General features: G+C 32.5%; 1 protein-coding gene across 7 annotated transcripts in view; it reads right to left on the bottom strand.

The window, feature by feature from the left end:
• ANKRD17 (ankyrin repeat domain 17) overlaps nucleotides 1-20,125 on the bottom strand; it is a 164,075-nt gene that overhangs the window by 79,960 nt on the left and 63,990 nt on the right. For 6 of the 7 annotated variants that reach the window (XM_058722305.1, XM_058722306.1, XM_058722310.1 and 3 more), the window contains exon 2: nucleotides 2,844-2,997. In XM_058722305.1, coding sequence (XP_058578288.1) covers nucleotides 2,844-2,997 — 154 coding nt within the window. Of the gene's footprint in view, nucleotides 1-2,843; nucleotides 2,998-15,442; nucleotides 15,462-20,125 lie in introns of those variants that run through there. The other variant, XM_058722308.1, reaches the window with a different exon arrangement.

The following is a 20,125-nucleotide window of genomic DNA, read 5'->3' as shown; positions in this document are numbered from 1 at the left end:
AATAGTAAATATCATGCCACTATGTTTAGAATAAACTGTTGTGCTGTAATAGTAAACTAATTATATAATATATATCATTTACAATATATAATAAATACTGCATAGTGAAACCCACCAGTTGACAAAACATGCACATATACCTTCCAGTGTAGCTTTTTATGGCTATGCTATTGACTAAAAAAAACAAAAACAAAAACAAAAAACCAGACTTTTTTTGTAGAAAATCCGAAATGTAAAGGGCAGCCAAAATATTCAAAATGTGAACAAAATTTTAAATGCCGAAAATTCTAATGATATGGAGAAGGAAGACATAGGAAAAGTTGCAGAGATAGCAGACTACTATAAATAAGTGTGGCATTAACTTTCAGAACTGCAACACCAGAAATTAGGAGACAATGGAGTAATAATTTCAATAGTCTGAAAGTTATTTTTACACTAGAATTCTATATGTAGTCAAACCATCAAGTATGAAGACAGCATCAAAGGCACTTTCAGACAGAATCAAAAACTCTTATTTTTCAGGCATACTTTCTCAGGATACTTAAACCATGATCAATCTCTACACCATGAAAAATGAAACCACAAGAGTGGTTCTGTGATACACAGGAAATACATACACTATGAATGACTGTTCATGCCAAAGCCAAAATGAATCTGAATCTGGTCAAATATCTGGGTCTGAATTCTGATTTACAGGAAATACAACATGCACAAGTGCCATAAAATGAGTCACATAAAATCTATTTATTCAACAAATAAGTAGGGGGGAAAAAGAGGAAGAAGGAACCTGTTAACAATTAAGAACTCAAATTAACTTGAAACTTTAACATGAAAAACACGTATAATTTTACATACAAAAATATGTAAATATGAAATAGGTGAAGGAGACTAAGAGTACACTTATGATGATCACTGACTATGTATAGAATTGCTGAATCACTGTATTGTATACCTGAAACTAATATAACACTACATGTTACCTATACTGGAATTTAAAAACTTACACAAAAAATGAAAAATTTGTTTGGATCCTAATTTAAATAAACCAACTGAAAAAGACCATTATGAAACAAGTGGGGAAATCGAACACTGACAGGGTATTTGGCAATAATGATGGAATTAGTATTATTTTTTTCTTTATATGCAATGGTATTTGGTTATTTTTTTAAAAGGTCTTAATTTGCAGTATATACTGAAGTATTTATATATGAAATTATATAATGCTTAGTTTGCTTTAAATTAACATGGAGGGGAGGGGTAGGGGATCTCAGCAGGGTGGTAACAAATTAAGATGAAACAAGACTGTCCACGCACTGATGGCTGTTTAAGCTGGATGATGGGTATTCCCTCTGGGTTTATATGTAAAATATTTCATTTAAAGAAAGAAATAAAGGAGAAAGGGAGACAAGAAGAAGAGGAGGAAGGAAGGGGGGGGGAGGCTAGCTACTGTAGAAAAAACAGAGAAAAAATGGTAATAAATACAGAAATGAGAAAATGAGGCAACTATTAGTATCTATGAAAAGGAACTCTTCCTCCATTAGTAGTAACTCCTTTCATCAGCTGAAATCTACTTTCATGTAGCATTTTTCAATCTGGTTCTGCCTCTTGGGAGCACAAAAACAAAAACAAATATCCCTCTTATATTCAACCTGAGGTTTCCCATCTTCAGGACAAACATTCTCTTTTCCTCTTACGACACATTTTCAAATAATTTCACAATTCTCATTTCTCTCACATAAACTCCCAGAGCAACACCAAATTTCTGGCAAATGCTAACATTCTGTATCAACTATTCTGTACAAATAGTTTTCTATCTTCCAGAACAGAACCTTGCATGTGCCCCTACTATGTTTTCATTTGTATTTGGTCAAGATCCCTTTAATAATCCATTCTATAATTTTACTCAGGATAGAAATCAAATTTAACCATGAGTGCTTCAAATATTTAGATGCTGTGTTACAAGATATTTATTGAAAGGATTACCAAATACCAGTAGGTTGGTTTTATGCTATATAATAAAGTAGCAATTTGCATGTACTGCATGTACACTGTATAGCAAATCAGGATGCTAAAAAAATGATCAATTAATGTTCACAATATATTTATATACACTTTAGAAAAATTAAAGTGGACAGAAATCTGGTTATTTATGGTTATTTAAAATGATCATAGAGGGGTGCCTGGGTGGCTCATTCAGTTAAGCATCTGACTTTGACTCAGGTCATGATATCATGGTTTGTGGGTTCAAGCCCCATGTCAGGCTCTGTGCTGACAGCTCAGAGCCTGGAGCCTGCTTCAGATTCTGTGTCTCCCTCTCTCTCTGCCTCTCCTCCGCTCGTGCTATCTCTCAAAAACGAAATGTAAAAAAAAATTTTTTTTAATGATCACAGAGATTTAGAATTTCTTTTCCTTTATATTTTATATATATGGTGCCAAATCTTTGACTATGTATATAATCTCTAATTAAAACACTGCTCTATGGGGTGGCTGGGTGGTGGCTCAGTCGGTTGAGCGTCCAACTTCAGCTCAGGTCATGATCTCACGGTTTGTGGGTTCAAGCCCCGCGTCGGGCTCTGGGTTGACAGCTCAGAGCCTGAAGCCTGCCTCAGATTATGTCTCCTTCTCTCTCTCTGCCCCTCACCTGCTCATGCTTTGTCTCTGTCTCTCAAAAATAAATAAATGTTAAAAAAAAAAAAAAATTAAAAAAAAAAACAAAAAACAGTTGCATGTTCTAATTGACTGAGCCAGCCAGGTGCCCCTAATCATAGTAGTTTTTATTAGATTTATATGTAACTTTGGAAAATTAGATAGATTAATTACATATGTAAAGTCTGCAGACCTACCTGCAGCTTCTAGTAAAGCTTCCAGTCTGGCTTGTGTTTCTGGATCTACTGTCCTGAGGTCTGCACCATCAGCAGTACCTGACAAGAGCAACTTGGAAGCCGTTTCCAGCATTGGATTTTCCAAATCATCCTGATCCAAAATGAAAGACTCCACCTAGAAAACAAACATTAAAAAAAAAAAAAAGAAGGAAGGGAGAAATGAAAGGAGAAAGGGAAGTGGTAAGAGAAGTAAAGAAAAAGGAAGAAGAGAGAAAAAATATATTTTAATGTTAAATATCATGATAAATACAATCCTAAATAAATTCAAGCAATAGATAAGCCCACTGTTTAAAGGAGAAATTACAGTTGTAGAAGAATTTAAGAATGTGCTACTCATATGCAGGTCTCTCTCTTTTTTTTTTTTTAAACTAAAATTAGGTAATCTTTTCTATTTTAATTTAATGGGGCAAGAGTGAGATACGGGGAGCTATGAGGACTTAGACTGTGAAACCTCTGACTTTAGTAGAGGACCTAAATCAGCTGTTCTTAAAAGTTTTGCTCTAAGGACCCCTTACACACTTATAAAGTACTGCACTCTCAAAAACTTCAGAGAAGGATTAAATATATTAATATTCACCTACAATATCAAAAAAAAATCACATTTGTTAATATCACCACTGGTTTTATCAGAAAAGTTTTTAAGTACTATAAAGCCCAGGCAAATACAATTTAAAATTCCAAGTTGTGCTTAAAAGGTTAATCTTATCATTGGCAACAAATACTGCCAAAAGTTTTCCTTAAAGTGACAAGCTCATTTCCATCATTTCTGATGAGAACATTTGCCAAATACCCAAGTTTGGTAAGTGTACTGTGTCCATCAGTTATATTTTCTAGTAAAAATGGCATTTCGTGAAAATAAGAATGGCTAATTCTCCTCACATCTCAAACAACAACAACAACAACAACAACAACAACAACAACAACAACAGCAACAACAACACAGGAGTGCTTTATGTGTACCTCCCATTTTGTCACAAACGATTATATTAAAAGGGCATGTATTCAAAAGTGCAAATTTCATAAAATTAATATTTATTGCTTTCCCCAGATTATTTCTAAGGTGAAATTGGCTTTTTTTGTTAACTGTGAGTACACAGAAGAATAAACGACAATAGTACAATTTTATGCCATTGCCTTGACTACAGTCCAGCAGTTTTACCTACCAACGCTTTTGCATCATCAGTGCAAATGTCAATACAGTAAAAGAAGCAAATAACATCTCAGTATTGTTATGAAATAGTTTTGACCTCTTTGATATCCTGAAATGGTCTCTGGGACCCTGACGGACTATGGACCCACTGAGAACCAGTAATACAGTAACATATACCAAATTCAATTTTTTTAAATGTAAAGAATTAGAATATAGCAAACACCTAAGACATGGGGAAGTCTTGTGATCTCCCTTACCATTCTGCTACTTACAAGTAAGTACTGAGCTATATTCTCCTGTTTGCTGATAAAAAGTTGATAATTACTATATAAAATATCAGTAATTTACATATTTATTTCACAAATCTAAAGTACTTCTAACACTAATAACTAAAATAGAAAAGAAATTAATAATCTAGAACACAATTATGCTCATGCCTACTATCTAAATGTAAGAAATATGAAAAAACTGTAAGCAATAAATTTTTAGCCATTATAACATCGGAAACTGAGTCATTTCATCTTTAAAAATCACCTATCTAATAACCAGGAATAACTGCTATATTTAACCAACACATATTTAATACTGAATGTTAATCTGGGAGGAAATAATATGTTTCTCTCCAAATTTCCATTAGATTAACATAGTTTAGCATGATTTCAGATTTCTAATGCTTCAAATACAAATAGACACTGAATACTCTGAAAATAATCTCTGTAAATACTTGAAAAATTTCACAAAATTTTGCAGTATATTAACTTTAGTCAATCAATAACAACTGTTAAAATGATAGGGAGTTAGGAAAAAAACAAGATTATATTCTTTTTAGTTGTAAATTATCCTTTAAGGTAGTGGTATAAGCATAAATGTTATATTTTAAGAAGTAGACTTTTGGACACAATTTAGCCATAGCAAGTTGTGATTCAAAATTATAGCATAATAAAAACTATGTCTTCTTATCTTCAATGAAGGCCAGATGAGTCTTTTTAAATTTTTAATTTGTTTATTTTTGAGAGAGAGAGAGAGAGAGTGAGAGAGTGTGTGAGTGGGGGGGGGGGGGGGGGGGGGCAGAGAGCGAGTGAGACACAGAATCTGAAGCAGGCTCCAGGCTCTGAGCTGTCAACACACAGCTCAATACGCGGCTCAAACTCATGGACCGTGAGATCATGACCTGAACCGAAAGTGGGATGCCCAAGCAACTGAGCCACCCAGACACCACCCCCCCAGATAAGTCTTTTTAAAGAAAAAGTTGTTTCCCAGTGAAATTTTCTGTTAAAATATCTACAACTTTCCAATCCAATGGGAGAAGACAAAAGAAAAACAAGGAAATGAACATGGAAAAATGAACATAGGTAAAATAAACAAATGAAAAATTAAATAATATTTCAGACTAGAATTTTAGAAAATAAAGTATCTCAAAGAGCAGTGCATGATTAAGTGCCAAATCGAAAGTATAGATCAGAGGTATTAAAACTGTTCAAAGAGATACTGCTTGCAGAAAGATAAATATGAAAAGATTTTGACCAAAATAACAAATTTATCTAAGACAACAGAAAAAGGAATGTGGCACTGGTAGACAAGCATAAAACTTCTATTTTCTAGAACAGAGTATTTTACTGTAGGGAAGGTCAGAAAGTTAGCTCACAGAAGGTATTAACTTTCAATCAAAAGTGATTTTCTGACATAAAGTCCCCTATGCCACGCTGTTGTCCTAATTGAGCTCGGTGAAAATTTATTACGAAAAATACATTTCAATCTCTTCATGACGGTATTAAGTACAGAAATATGTTTTCAGGGCATTTGGATGGCTCAGTTAGTTCAGCGACCAACTCTTGATTTTGGCTCAGGTCATGATCCCAGGGTCTTGGGACTGAGCTTGGGTTCTCTCTCCCTCCCTCTACCCCTTTCCCATGCTTGCTCTCTATATCAAGTTAAAAAAAAAAATATTTTTTAAGAGAAATATGTTTTCTTATTGATCGCAAGCTTCTCCACAAAAGTTGATTTTTAAGTCCACTATTCTTATTTTGTGAAAATCTTGATAAGTTAAAATATAGATTTTTTTTGGGGGGGGGAGATCATATGAGCAGGGGAAAGGGACAGAAGAAGAGAAGGGGTGAAACAGAGAAAGAGAGACAAGAGAATCTCAAGCAGGCTCCATGTTCAACGCAGAGCCCGACACCAGGCCTCAATCCCACACACACACAAAAAATTGTTTATCTTTTGAGAGCAAGGGAGAAAAAGCAAGCCAGGAAGTGGCAGACAGAGAGAAGGGTAGAGAAATCCCAAGCAGGATCCACACCCTCAGCACAGAGCCCAATGCCAGGCTCAAACTCACAAATGGTGAGATCATAACCTGAGCCAAAACCAAGAGTCAGATGCTCAACCAACTGAGCCACCCAGGTGCCCCTATATGTAAGATTTTTTTTTAAGGCACTGAGGAGAAAGAAAAGAATAGGAATGGAAATAGATATCCCCCCAGTTTGAGATTAATGAAGAAGAAATTAATTCAAAGGACACTGTTAGGATCTAAAGACCTAGGTACCAACACTGGTTCAGATGCTACCTGTGCAACCCAAGCAAGTCTCTCAGCCATCTCTAGATCTTTATTCATAATGCAGTTTTTTCATAAATGTATTACATGTGACTTACTATAATATTTATTGCCTTTCTAAACTCCATGGAAACAGGAACTTTGTTTGGCTCACTGATACATATCCACCAACTGGAACTATGCCCATCTTATTGTCAGGACTCAAATAATTCTTGAGTAAATAAAAGATGGTTTGGGGATTCTTCACCTTCAGATTCCAAAAGGCTGTAGTGTATTTGGAAAGGGGAGACGTAGTTAGAAAAAATAATTTTAAAGGTATATCTTACAGATATTGAAAAATCATACATAGGGCAACATTAAGTAACAGGTAGGGCAAAATGCTCATCATTGGCCAACAGTCTTTGTGCAGGAGATACTACTGTTTAGTTAGCAGTAGAGGAGATGCAGAAATGTGCAAAATCAACTCTACTATCTAGGAACTTATTCCTTTAATGAGAGAGCCAAAGTATGCACACAAATGAACACTATTACAGGGTAAAAAGTACAGAAGGGAATGGGAGGAGGAAAAACGCTATAGGAAGTAGAAGAGAACTTCCTCCCTTAATACCAATTCCTCTTTCCTCAACTGGAAAGATTCTTCTACTACATTACAGAACAACTGGAGAGAGACTGACATAGGGGATGCAGTCATAAAAATACAAAAATAAATAATCATTTATTCCAAGGTCAACTGAGTTATGAGCATATCTGGCTCTACCATGTCCTGAGCTAATTCAGATTAAAAACTAAAATGTGTTTTCCCATTGACCTTACTCATTTTTATTACATTATTTCCATAGCAAAAAAGTTCATTTTGAACCACAGCCAAGTTCTAGAACATTAAAAATGGCCTGAATAAGAAATTCACATAGGGACACCTGGGTGGCCCAGTTGGTTAAGTATCTGACTCTTGATCCCAGCTCAGGTCATAACCTAATGGTTTGTGGGTTCAAGACCCATGTTGGCCTCTATACTGGCAGCATGGAACCTGCTTGGGATTCTGTATTTCCCTCTCTGCTCCTTCCCTGCTTACACACACACTCTCTCTCTCAAATAAATAAACTTAAAAAAATTAAAAGATAAAAGAAATTCACATAAATATTTTAAAACATTTTTGTCATAGAATTTTTACTTATTTATTTTTTAATAGGAAATTTATTATCAAATTGGTTTCCATACAACACCCAGTGCTCATCCCAACGGGTGCCCTCCTCAATACCCATCCCCTACCCTCCCTCCCTCCCACCCTTGAAACATTTTTTTAAATGAAATGTAAGATAATTTCCATGAAGAGGGGAGAGATATAAAGGAAAGGTAGGTCCTTATTAAATTTATTCTTTAAAGGAAATAACTTGTCAAAGTTATTAATATTCAAAGCATGACAATTTAAGTTATATTTAAACTATTTTGGATATATTGTTTTCACTAGCTGGATATTTTATGAAATGGTGTGTGTACATCAAGTTCTTGTCTAATATAAAGATCCATCAAAATGCAAGGGCTTTAGAAATTACCAGGTTCAATTCATTGTTACAGATGAGAAAACAGAAGCACAGGACCCTCATTTAAATAGCAGGTTTCTAAATATCTAGCACAAAGAGACCAATTATCCAATTAACTAGTTCAATATTCTTTCCACTAGAAAATTCCATGCTGGAGTAAAAGGGTTTTTTCACTCTGCTCTAAAAAAGCTGACTTTAAGTTCTATATTTAGGGACAAAGCTGTCACTACTTGAACATACTATGTAATTACTGATATTAAGACAACTAACATTATATGCCCCTGATTTATGCAACATAAAATACACAGTATCTCCTATGAAGTATTCTTGCCCCTCTGAAAACAATAATCTAATAGAGCCCTCAGAAATCATTTCTAGTTTATAAAAATGAAGGCAAAGTTAATGGAGCAAGTTAAATCATTGTTTCTCATTCTTGGCACTATTGACATTTTGGGCTGGATTATCTCTGTTGTTGGGGGCTGCCCTATATATTTCAGAATGTTTAGCAGTATCCCTGGCCTCTACCTTACTGGAGGCCAGCAGCAATTCTACCACAGGTTGTGACACCAAAAAATCTCCAGACATTGCCAAATGTCCCCTTGGAGGAAAAACAAAAACAGACAAAAAGACCCTGGGAGGTGAGAAGCTGAGAACCACAAAGTTAAGTAGTAAATAAATAAAGAAATACAGACAGACAGACAAAAGTGAAATGTGGAAAATGTTTATTGAAAAAGGCAGAGAAAGTAAAAATGAAGAACTGCTCTAAATTAAAGAGACTCCAAAGACATAACCAGCAAAATAATACAAACCTTATGAAATTTTTGTAAGTTAAGAAATCTGAGTATGAACTGGATATTACATAGTATAAAGAAATTATGGTTAAGTAAGAAAACACTCATCTTTTAGAGATGCATACTACAGTAGCCATATATAGGAATAGTTCTAGAAATGTGCCATAAAATATTCAGGAAAACAAAGTTGTGTGGCAAATTCTTGATAACACTGAATCTGAGAAAAAGGTTTATAGTGACTTTATCATACTTGTCTCTATGCTTTTGTGCAAGTTAAACCCTTTTGGTTTTGAAAGATTAAAGATGATGCTTTAATCAAAAGAAGTTGCTTTTGTTTAAAAAAAATCGTTATTTAACAGTACTACTATTTATTTAGATTAACAAGGTAATCAAAATTCTTTTTTACTTTCTCATATGCAAATACTTAACAATGAAAACCAAGGTCTTTTAATAAAGGTCAGGACTTGAGGGTGTCTGGGTGGCTCAGTCGGTTGAGCATCTGACTCTTGATTTCGGCTCAGGTCATGATCCCAGGGTCGTGGGATCAAGCCCCATGTCAGGCTCAGAATGGAGCCTGCTTAGGATTCTCTCTCTTTGCCCCCTCCCCCAATCATGCTCACTCTCACTCTCTAAAAATAAAAATAAACAACAAAAAACCAAAAAACAAAAAGGTCAGCACTGAAGGAATTTGCTTATACCATTAATGGTACTCCCAGTCCTTTTATACTAAAACACAATGCCATATAAACATTTGGAAAAGAAGAGCCATCTGGCCAAACTGTAAATATTAGCATTACATTTCAAACTAACTCCTTATCAAAGCAGATAAATTATCACTGCTATATTAAAGAGAGAAGTTCATCTAGTAATAAACTGGTATTTACTCCCCAGAATAAAGATATAGTATATTCTGATTAACTAGACATCAAATATACCAGTTCCATCTGATTTAACAAATATTCACCACCAATTACATACAATGCGCAAAAAGCAGTAAGGCAGCCAAAGGAGAAAGGAAATACAAAAATCATTTTATTATAATCGATGCCTTCCACAAATATACAACAGAGAAAGGCAATTCTATGTGCAAAGAAGTAACTATACCAAACAAGATTGAAAAACAGTACTAAATAGACACTAATATATCATTATATAGAGAAAGGAAAAAACAATTCTGAATGAGAATGGTAAAAAAAAATAATAATAATAATGCTTAAGGAAGAGGAGGCCTTTCAATATTGTGCTGAGAAGTTCAGAATTCATATGGTAGGTTACTGAAGGATTTAAGTATTAAGATAATCAATTTTTAAAAAGATGGTTTTGGACAGATGTGACAACAAAGACAAATCAATTAGGAACTTACTTCAATACATCAAATGAAAGACTATGTGAGGTGAGAATGGGAAAAAGAGTCACCCTCTGAGGATAAAATACTTTAAAAAATGAGAATGCTAGCAGCTCCAGAATTTGGACTTCTTTGACCTTTAATACTCCCCACCCTTCTATCCCACCCCTATCCATCAATTACCACTTTTGCTGTTCTGGAAACTACCTTGCCCATTTATCATTCAATTTAAGGCTGGTAATCAGAATTTTAAGATGATAATCTACATTTCAAGAAAGATCATCTAGATCTTGGTTATATTACAAATGTTTTTAGAATAACAAAGAATTCTTACACTTGCTCCAGGAAAACAAGGTATCTTCAAACCAAAACTCACCATACTTAGCATCTGAAGCTCTCTTAATCCAGTCAATGCAGAAAAATCCCTCCAAAACAATGTTTATGATAAACTTTTTACAATTTGTATGATTTTACTTTTAGCAAATGTGTTTGATTTTTATGACCAGTTTTGTCATTTTGACATAGACTGGGTTTAAAGACATAGATCATAACTGATACCATTTCACCTACCAAAAATAAAGGTTCATTAGAACAACTTGACTTGAGACCATCATCATGTACTGAATTACAGAATAACTCAAGCAATATTCAGAATAGGTTACATAAACTTAATTCAAAGGAATAACAGTTTCTGAATCTTGGTATTATTTACCATTACGAAAATATCTGTTGCTTATAAGAAGATACTAAAAAAGCTGCATATAATAAAGTATATATTAAAGTTAAGAAACTAATTTCAATCTATATAATTTTACAACAATGACTGAATAAACAGATTTATGTCTCTAAAACAAGACCAGTAAAATATATTTGTTCTTCCTATTTCTTTGTATATAGACAAACACAGACTAATTATAGATAAAATAAGAAATACTCATTATTACCTTCATCATAATTTCTTCTCTTTTACACCTGGCCCTAAAGTCTAATAAAAATTTCTTTGATCCGTATTTTTTGTAGTCTTAAATAGGGTAAACCTCAGCTAAAATACTACAATTCTTAAAACAGTAAAGTATTCCAAAATTAGTATATTTGGATATAGTTTTTCTGTAGCATTAAGATAAAACCTTCAATACAATCACTGAACACTGATCTATGCATATGCTGAAATAAAATAACATGAAATAAAAACCTACTTAAAGTCCTCCTGTAAAAAATATCAATTAATAATATGACTCATTATGGTATCAGTACCCTGAGATTCATGTAAATAAACTAAAGTGAATCTGACTAAAAATAAATTTAGCTTTCAAAAAACCTATTAAGAAAACACTGACTTATTCCTACACTGTTTCATTCATACTCATCTATCCATCTAATAAATTTTAGTTAAGATCTAGGAATACGCTAAGAATTGGTGATATAATGGTCAGTTAGCATAGCACTGGTGTCACAGAGCTAATATAAAACGTGACTTTTTTTCTTAAGCTTCAAAGTACTTATCTGCCTACAACAACTCGGTATGAAATCACAATTCAATATGAAATTTTTATGAATATTAATTATAAACTTTATAAACTGAACAAATATGAATGTTTAAAATAAGTAAAATTATATGGAATTCTCAAATCTAGATTTTATAAGTAGTTTTTCTACAAAAGAATTAAAGTTACAGATTTTTGAAAACTTTACCCAAATTCAAAATATCAAGAGTACAATGCATTTTAATTATAAGTTATTATAACCTGTCTCCGGTATTTATCATTATCCATCAGTCATCATAAAAACAGCCTTAGAATAAAATGATTCTTATGAAATGGCTTTAAAATGCATATGCAGATATACATACTCATTCTCAGATGCAAACATACACAGTCATAACCTGGTAAAATCTGAACATTCCAAGGATGTAAAGTGTAGAAACTTTATAAGGACAGTGGTTAATAAGAAAATTAAAAATCAGATTGATATCAGACTCCCCAAATACAACTGAAGATGCTAGAAGAAAATTGTGCAATTTAAAGCTCTAAAGCACAGGGGAACCCGGGTGGCTTAATCGGTTAAGCGACCGACTTCAGCATAGGTCATGATCTCATGGTCTGTGGATTGGGGCCCCGCGTCAAACTCTCTGCTGACAACTCAGAGCCTGGAACCTGCTTTGGATTCTGTGTCTGCCTCTCTCTCTCTGTCCCTCCCCTGTTCACACTCACGCGTGTGCTCTCTCTCTCAAAAATGAATAAATGTTAAAAAAGATTTTTTTTTTAAGTTTTGAAGCAAAACTACTTTGAAAGTAAAATTCTAAACTGTAGAATAATTTTTTTAGATATGCAAATTGAAAGCTTTAAAAGGACAAATATTTCTAACTTTACAGAATGTATGCCTTCGACAACAAAAATGAATCCAAGAAAAGGACAGCCCTCGGAATCATTAACACTAAGCAGCTGGAAAAGAAACTAGTATAATACAACCTATCTTTATCATCTCAGGTTGGTTGTTAATAAGTGATTCCTTAAAGTCAGGAAAGTGAAAACACATTATAACATAAACATATTACTAAAATATCAGTTTAAAAAATAGGAAAGCCAAGACTGAATGATATAATGCCAAAAACCTATGTTCAGCAAAGAAAGCAACTAATTAAAAGTACGGTTTAATTTAACTCAATGCCTGCTGAAAAAGAGAAATGAAACACATAGTTTTCAAAGTGGGAAGGAAACAAAATACAGAAAACTTAATAAATATGTCTAAAGATAAGGGGCAGCAGGTGGGGGTGGGATGGGGAGTGACAATAAAAGACATCTTTATAATAACCATCAATAGGAAGAAAAAGACCAAAGACCAAAACACCAAGTTAATAGAAAAGCAAGTGGGAAAGTTTCTCTTATTTGAAAAAATGACAAACAGAATAGGATTTAAAACAAAACAAAATAAAAAAACCTCAACTATATGCTATCATGAGAGCTATAATTTTTAGTCATAAGGCTAAAAACAGAAGCATGAAAAAGTAAGCCCGGTCAAAGGTGCTATTAATATCAAAGAACTCAAGGGCAAAAGCATTAAATGGAAAAAGGATATTTTATAATGATAATAGATTTAATACACCAGAGTGTGTAATAGCCAAACTTCTATGTGCCTAACAATATAACATTGAAATATATAAAGTAAAAATACTAGAAATAAAAGCAACTAGAAAATTCACACAACTTAGTGGGATACTTTCCACATAATCTATGTCAGAAAATGAGGAGAACAAGATTATGCAAGGATATGGAGGATTCAGAAATAGAATTAATGAATTATACTTATATATCATAGTGAATACAGAACCTGATATATCACGAACAGAGAATACAGTCTTTGAAAGCAAACAAAAGCCTGACCATACCTTAAAGAAAGGAAAAATCTCAAAAGATTAAAAAAATAATAATAATACAGGTTACAATCTTGGTCCATAAAGCTAACAGAAACTAAAATTTAACAATAAAGGACACCTAAAAATTAAAAAGAAAAAAAAAAACATCTCAGAATACAGACAAAATAAAAATTAAAACTGTAAGCATATTATTTCCTATGGGATTTGGCCATAACTGTCCTTATAGAAAAAATGTAGAGTCTTAAAAATCTTCAAAAATAAAATCCAAGTCAAAATGTATGAGTATAATTTATAATGATAATGGAAATGAAAAAATTAAGAAGAGATACAGAAGTAATGAATAAAGCCAGTAACTGCTTCTTAGGTAGGTCTAGCATAAAAGAGACAAGCCTTTGGCAATTCGATTATAGAAAATAATAGGAAAAAAAAAACATGAGTCATTAGAATCGGAAAACTAAGAAAAACTATAAATCAAGAAACATGAAAATCTAAACAAAATGGATGGTTTTCTAGGAAAAGGAATTATCAAAACTAACTCAAGAAAAGGTAGAAACATAATAGAATATATCAACAGAAGATATCTTAAAGGTAGTCATAGATCTACCCTTTAGATGGAACAGAGCATTATGATATTATTTACAAAGCCCAGGAAAGAGATGGGAAAACTCCCTAGCTCATAAGCATAAAAACTCTAGTAGCAAACCTGAGCAGGAATAGCAAAATAACTAAACAAAACAAAAACTTAATGAAACACATCATTAGTAAATTAAATTCAGCAGTTGTGTCATACAACACATACAAGAAAGGGTTGATAAAGAAAATACTAAGAAATACAACTCACTTTAAGTACAGAAATAGTGATCTTCCCCTGCCTAGAATGCTTTTTCTTCATGTCTTAATTCATACGTTACCTTCTCAGATTGTACTACCAAAGAAAGTACCAGCCTCATCTCTCTACCACACCACTATCCGTATTTTCTGCACAGTACCATCACAGCCTAAAATTATCTTATTCTTGGATATCTGTTAATTAGTTCTCTTCTCCAATTAAAGAAAGACAAGAACCATTCAGATTTAGCACTATCAACAGTGTGTGCCAAAGTTCCTGGTATAATGCAATATCCAAATAAATACTTACTCAGTAACAGTTAAAAATTGAAAACATCATAACCAGGAGGTAGATGTATCAATGTAATGCACTACATTAAAATTTAGAAGTGAAAAGAATATATATCATCTCAACAAGAACACATAATAACACACGATATTCATTACCATGAAAATACTTGTTAAGTCAAGAAGGAAACTTTTGTTCCTGATAACGTGCTCTACCAGAAATGTCAGCCACATATAAATGTAAAAGTTTAAAAATTGGAAAGGATTCCATCAGGAAAGATGCCCAAATCAGAGCTAGCAGTAAACAGATCTGGAAACCTAACCAACGCAATATGACCAGAAAAAAACAAAATAAACAAAAAATCCCCTAAACACATACAATACTGGAAAAAAGGAAACAACAAAATGCCATCATTTGCAGAAAATATAATCATCCTTCTGGAAATTTCAAGAGAATCCATTGAAAACTAAGAACTTGGTAAGATGAACACACAAAAATCAACAGATTTCCTACATATTAGCAATAACCAATTGAAAAACAACATGTAAACTGGAAGAAAAGATGTAATTCACAATAACAACAAAAACTACCTAGGAATAAACCTAACAAGAAAAGTCTAAGACCTACATCAAAAAACCACAAAACTTTACTAAAGGACATAAAAGAACACCTAAAGAAATGGAGAGGCATACCATGTTCTTGGATGGGAAGATTCAATAGTGTAAAGATGTCAACTCTCCCCAAATTAATCTGTAAATTCAATGCACTTCCAATCAAAATCCCAAAGGGATTTTTAATGGAACTTGACATGTTGATTCTAAAGTTCATCTGGAAGAGAAAATACACAGAAATTGCCAAAAATTTTTTGAAAAAGACAATGGGCAGGGATTCCCTATCAGGCGTTAAATGTAAAATGAAATTAATTAAAACAATGGAGTATTAAATTCAGAACACACATATTTTGGACTTTTAAATATGATAGAAGTGGTATCTCAAGTCAGTGGGGGTAAAAGATATATTGTTCAATAAATTATTTGGGGAAAATGGTTAGGAAACTGGAAAAAGTTAGGTCCCTATCACAGAATGAAAAAAAAAAAAAAAATACATATATATATATATATATATATATATATATATATATATATATATATATCAGATTATATTATATATATATAATTCTAGATTTTATTTATATATCAGATTATAGTATATATATAATTCCAGATAATATATATATATTATTCCAGATGAATTAAAACCTACTATGAACATAAATAAAACTAAAGAAGTCACAGAAAAAAATATATGAGACTAAAACTAATATAAGAAGGTTTTTCTGGAAAGACACAAAACCGAGAAGCTAGGAAAGAAAAGAGTGATAGATTTTGACACCATAAAAATGAAAAATCTAAAGATTCCATAGACATGTGACAGATTGAGAAAGTATTATAAAATATGATGTATATATTATAAACAGAATTATAAAGAAATCCTAAAATCTCAGTAAGAAAATGACAAATCCCACAATGGGCAAAACGGTGTAAGTAGGCAATTTATGGCAGAAATAACAATCAGTAAATATGCAAAATTTCACTGGGATTCAGGTAAATGGAAATTAAAATGAGGCAATTTTCATCCACTGACAGATAATATCTAATGTTTTACAGGATAATTTGGCAGAATGTATAATCAACATTTAAAAATGTGATTTTCCTTTTAAGAATTTAGTTTACAGAAATACTTGTACATGTAAAAAACACGTACAAGGATGTTCATCACGGTATTGACTATAACAGAAAACAACTATAAGTAATCCACATGCCAATCAACAGAACGATTAATTTAGTTGCAGAATAAAGCAGATCTAGATATAAAGTCCTATACTACAACTATCTAATGCACATTTCCTGCTCGTTCTGTCCCTTCACTTTTCATCTTTTTACCCTTTAACTAATTACCTTCATTAAACCTATCAATAGTGACATTTTCCCCCAATTTGTTTATTATCTTTTGAATATCAGTTGCTTGGGCAAGGACCCTATTTTTTTTCCTTGCTAGTTTTAAACAGTAAATACTTAAAAACATGTACCGAATGAATATATGGTTATCAATCCAGAAAGATACCCAAATTACACTAAGTGAAAAATGTAAGCCACAGAAAAGCAAACATGGTATGTATCCATCTAAGTTGATTTTAAAACCAAAACATATGCATGTGTAAAATACAAACAAAAAATTTCAAGATGTAGAAACCCAAGTTATTAACAGTGGTAACTGAAGATTGAAATCAATGAGAGAATTTTTTTACTTGGTTGTACCCTTCTATCTTGCTTACTTTAAAAGAAAAAAAGATGATGTAATTTCCTAGTGTGTGATTTTGGCAAATAAGAAAAAAACTACTTCAGATCTTTAAAGAAAAATATCAGGAATAACCCAACCATCTCTACATAATTCTAACAAAAATCCCAAAAGAGCTATCATAACAATCTGTATTATTTTTAGATACAAAGAATTAACCTGATATATATAATTCATTTTTAAGTATGTACATGCAACCTAATTATTTTTAAATGAATGAAAAAAGTCAGGCATCAAAATCAAGTCATAGTAAGTTTCAGTTAAAGCAACTGCTTATTTCTCAAGAGAAGCAAAATCAGAAAAATATTATATTCTCTTCATTCTTTTCCCTCTGTATTCAATTAAGTTTTTATGAAAGTCGGGTTTACTGAAGTGTAATTTAGAATAAAAGTCACCTTTTTAGTTGTACAAATCTATGAATTTTCACAAATACATAGTTATATAATTACCATCACAATCACGATAAGTCTTTCTTAGCATTCAAATATTTCTCTTGCCCCTTTGTAGGCTCAATTCCTTATAACTACCCTCTGCTACTAGCAACCATGTTTCCTGTTACTTTCAGTGTTTCTTTTCCAGAATGAAATGGAATCATCCAGACTTCTAACTGCAGCTTTCACAAAATGCATAATGCCTTTGAGATTCAGTGATGCTACAGCATGCAACAGCAGTTCATTCCTTTTTAGTGCTGGATAGTACTCCATCATATGGAGGTACCACAATTTGTTAATTCACTGGCTAATGAACATTTGAGTACAAGGTTCATGTGAGCATGTTTTAATTTATCTTGGGTACATACATAAAATGGTTATGTCATATGGTAACTCTATATTTAAATTTATAAGAAACTGACAGACTTTTCCAAATGATAATAGCTTTTTGCTTTTGTACCTGCACTGTTGGGAGTTCTGGCTGCTCTGACTTCTCACTAACATTTGGTACCATCGGTTTTTTCCTTTCTTTTATTCCTCCTATTTTCCTAGGATGAAGTTACATTGTGATTTTACTCTGCAATTCCTTAATGGTTAATGATATTGAGCATCTTTCCCTCTGCTTATTCGCCATTGGTGTATTTCTTCAATAAAAGATCTGTTAAGAACATTTTCCCCATTTTTTTTGGTTGTTTCTTCATTATCGAGTTGTAAAAATTCTTAATATACTCTGAATACAAATCCTTTATCAGACACATGGTTTGCAAATACTTTCTCCAGGCTGATGGCTTATCTTTTCATTTTCTTTTCAGTATATTTTAAAGAACATAAGTTTTGAAATGTGATAAAATCCAAATTATAATTTTCTCTTTTATGTTTGCATTGTTTGTGCCTTATTTAAAAGTTTTGTTTAACCAAGGTCACAAAGATTTTCTGTTATTTTCCAGAAGTTTTATTGTTCTAACTTTTACACCTAGGATTATGATCCAATTCAAGTTAATTTTTGTATAAAGTGCAAGGCATGAGTTGAAGTTCCTTCTATAAAAAGATATCTAAATGTTTCAGCACAATTCATTGAGAAGACTACATTTTCTCTATTGAGAGGAAAGGTGCCTTGGCGCCTTTGTCAAAAATCAAGTTGATCACACACAGATCTTCTCTAGACTCTATTTTGTTCTATTAATCTACGTGTCTATCCTTTCATCAATATTACACTGTCTTAGTTAAGACAGCTTTATAGTTAAGTCTTGAAATCCTTCAACTTTATTCTTTACAAAATTGTTTTCACTATTCTAGGGTCTTTTTCTTTATAGTTATCAGAAAGTTGTCAATTTCTACTAAAAACAAAAACAAAACTAAAAAGCTCTGATAGGATTCTGAATGAGATTATGTTGAAGTCTACAGGCCATATTGGGGGGATGAGTGGGATGGAATTTACATGTTAACAGTACCGAGTCTTTCAAACCATAAATATAGTATATATGTTTTCATTTATTTAGATCACCTTCAATTTCTCTCATGAATGTTTTGTAGTTTTCAGCACATAAATAATATACATGGTTTTGTTTATCCTTTTTTTTAAGTTTTTAAAAATATTTTATTTATTTTTGAGAGACAGACAGAGACAGAGAGACAGAGCATGAGCTGGGGAGGGGCAGAGAAAGAAGGAGACACAGAATCTGAGCTGTAAGCACAGAGCCTGTGCAGGGCTCAAACTCCCCAGCCGTGAAATCATGACCTGAGACGAAGGATACTTAAAGACTGGGCCACCCAGGCGCCTAAGTTTTGTTTATTCTTAAGTGTTGCATTTTTCTTGGTCTTATTTTAATTGATATGTTTTAAAATTTTCATTTTTGAAATGTTCATACTTAATATACAGAATTATGAGACCTTGTTTAAACTCACTGATTAGTTCTATTATCTTTTTTGTAGGTTCCATCAGATTTTGTACATAGACGGTCACGTCATTTACCAATAAAAGATGTTTTATTTCATTCTTTCCTATATTTGTGCTGGGTTGTGGTTGTTGCTGTTGTTTTGTTTTTTTTAAGTTACCTGACTAGGATCTCCAGTACTATGTTGAGTAGGAATGATAAGATGGACATCTCTGCCTTGTTCTCAATCTTAGGGGAAAAGTATTCAATCTCACCATTCAGTATGATGACATAAGCTGTAGATTTTTTATAAATTCACTTTATCAGAACTAAGAAAGTTCTCTTAATATTCCTAGTTTACTGACAATGTTTTTTTTTTTATTAACGCAAGTTTAATTTTATCAAACTCTTTTTCTGTATCTGTTGAGATTGTAAAATGATTTTTCTTCTTGAATGTGTTAATATAGTGTATTACATTGATTGGCTAGCAAATGCTAAATGAATTTTGCATATACACACCATCTGTTCATGTTGTATAAACTTGTTTATATATTGCTAGATTCTATTTGCTAATATTTTATTAGGATTTTGCATCTAGGGTCATAATACATATTGGTCTATAATTTTATTTTTTTTATAATGTCTGCTTAGGAAGGTATTGGGATGTAATTATTCATCATCTATTTCTGGAAAAGCTAGTATAGAAGTGGAA

The sequence above is a fragment of the Neofelis nebulosa genome, chromosome 3 (assembly GCF_028018385.1).
Source record: "Neofelis nebulosa isolate mNeoNeb1 chromosome 3, mNeoNeb1.pri, whole genome shotgun sequence".
Lineage (NCBI taxonomy): Eukaryota > Metazoa > Chordata > Mammalia > Carnivora > Felidae > Neofelis > Neofelis nebulosa.
The sequence above is the reverse complement of the archived record's forward strand: the minus strand, read 5'-3'. Positions and strand labels throughout refer to the sequence as shown.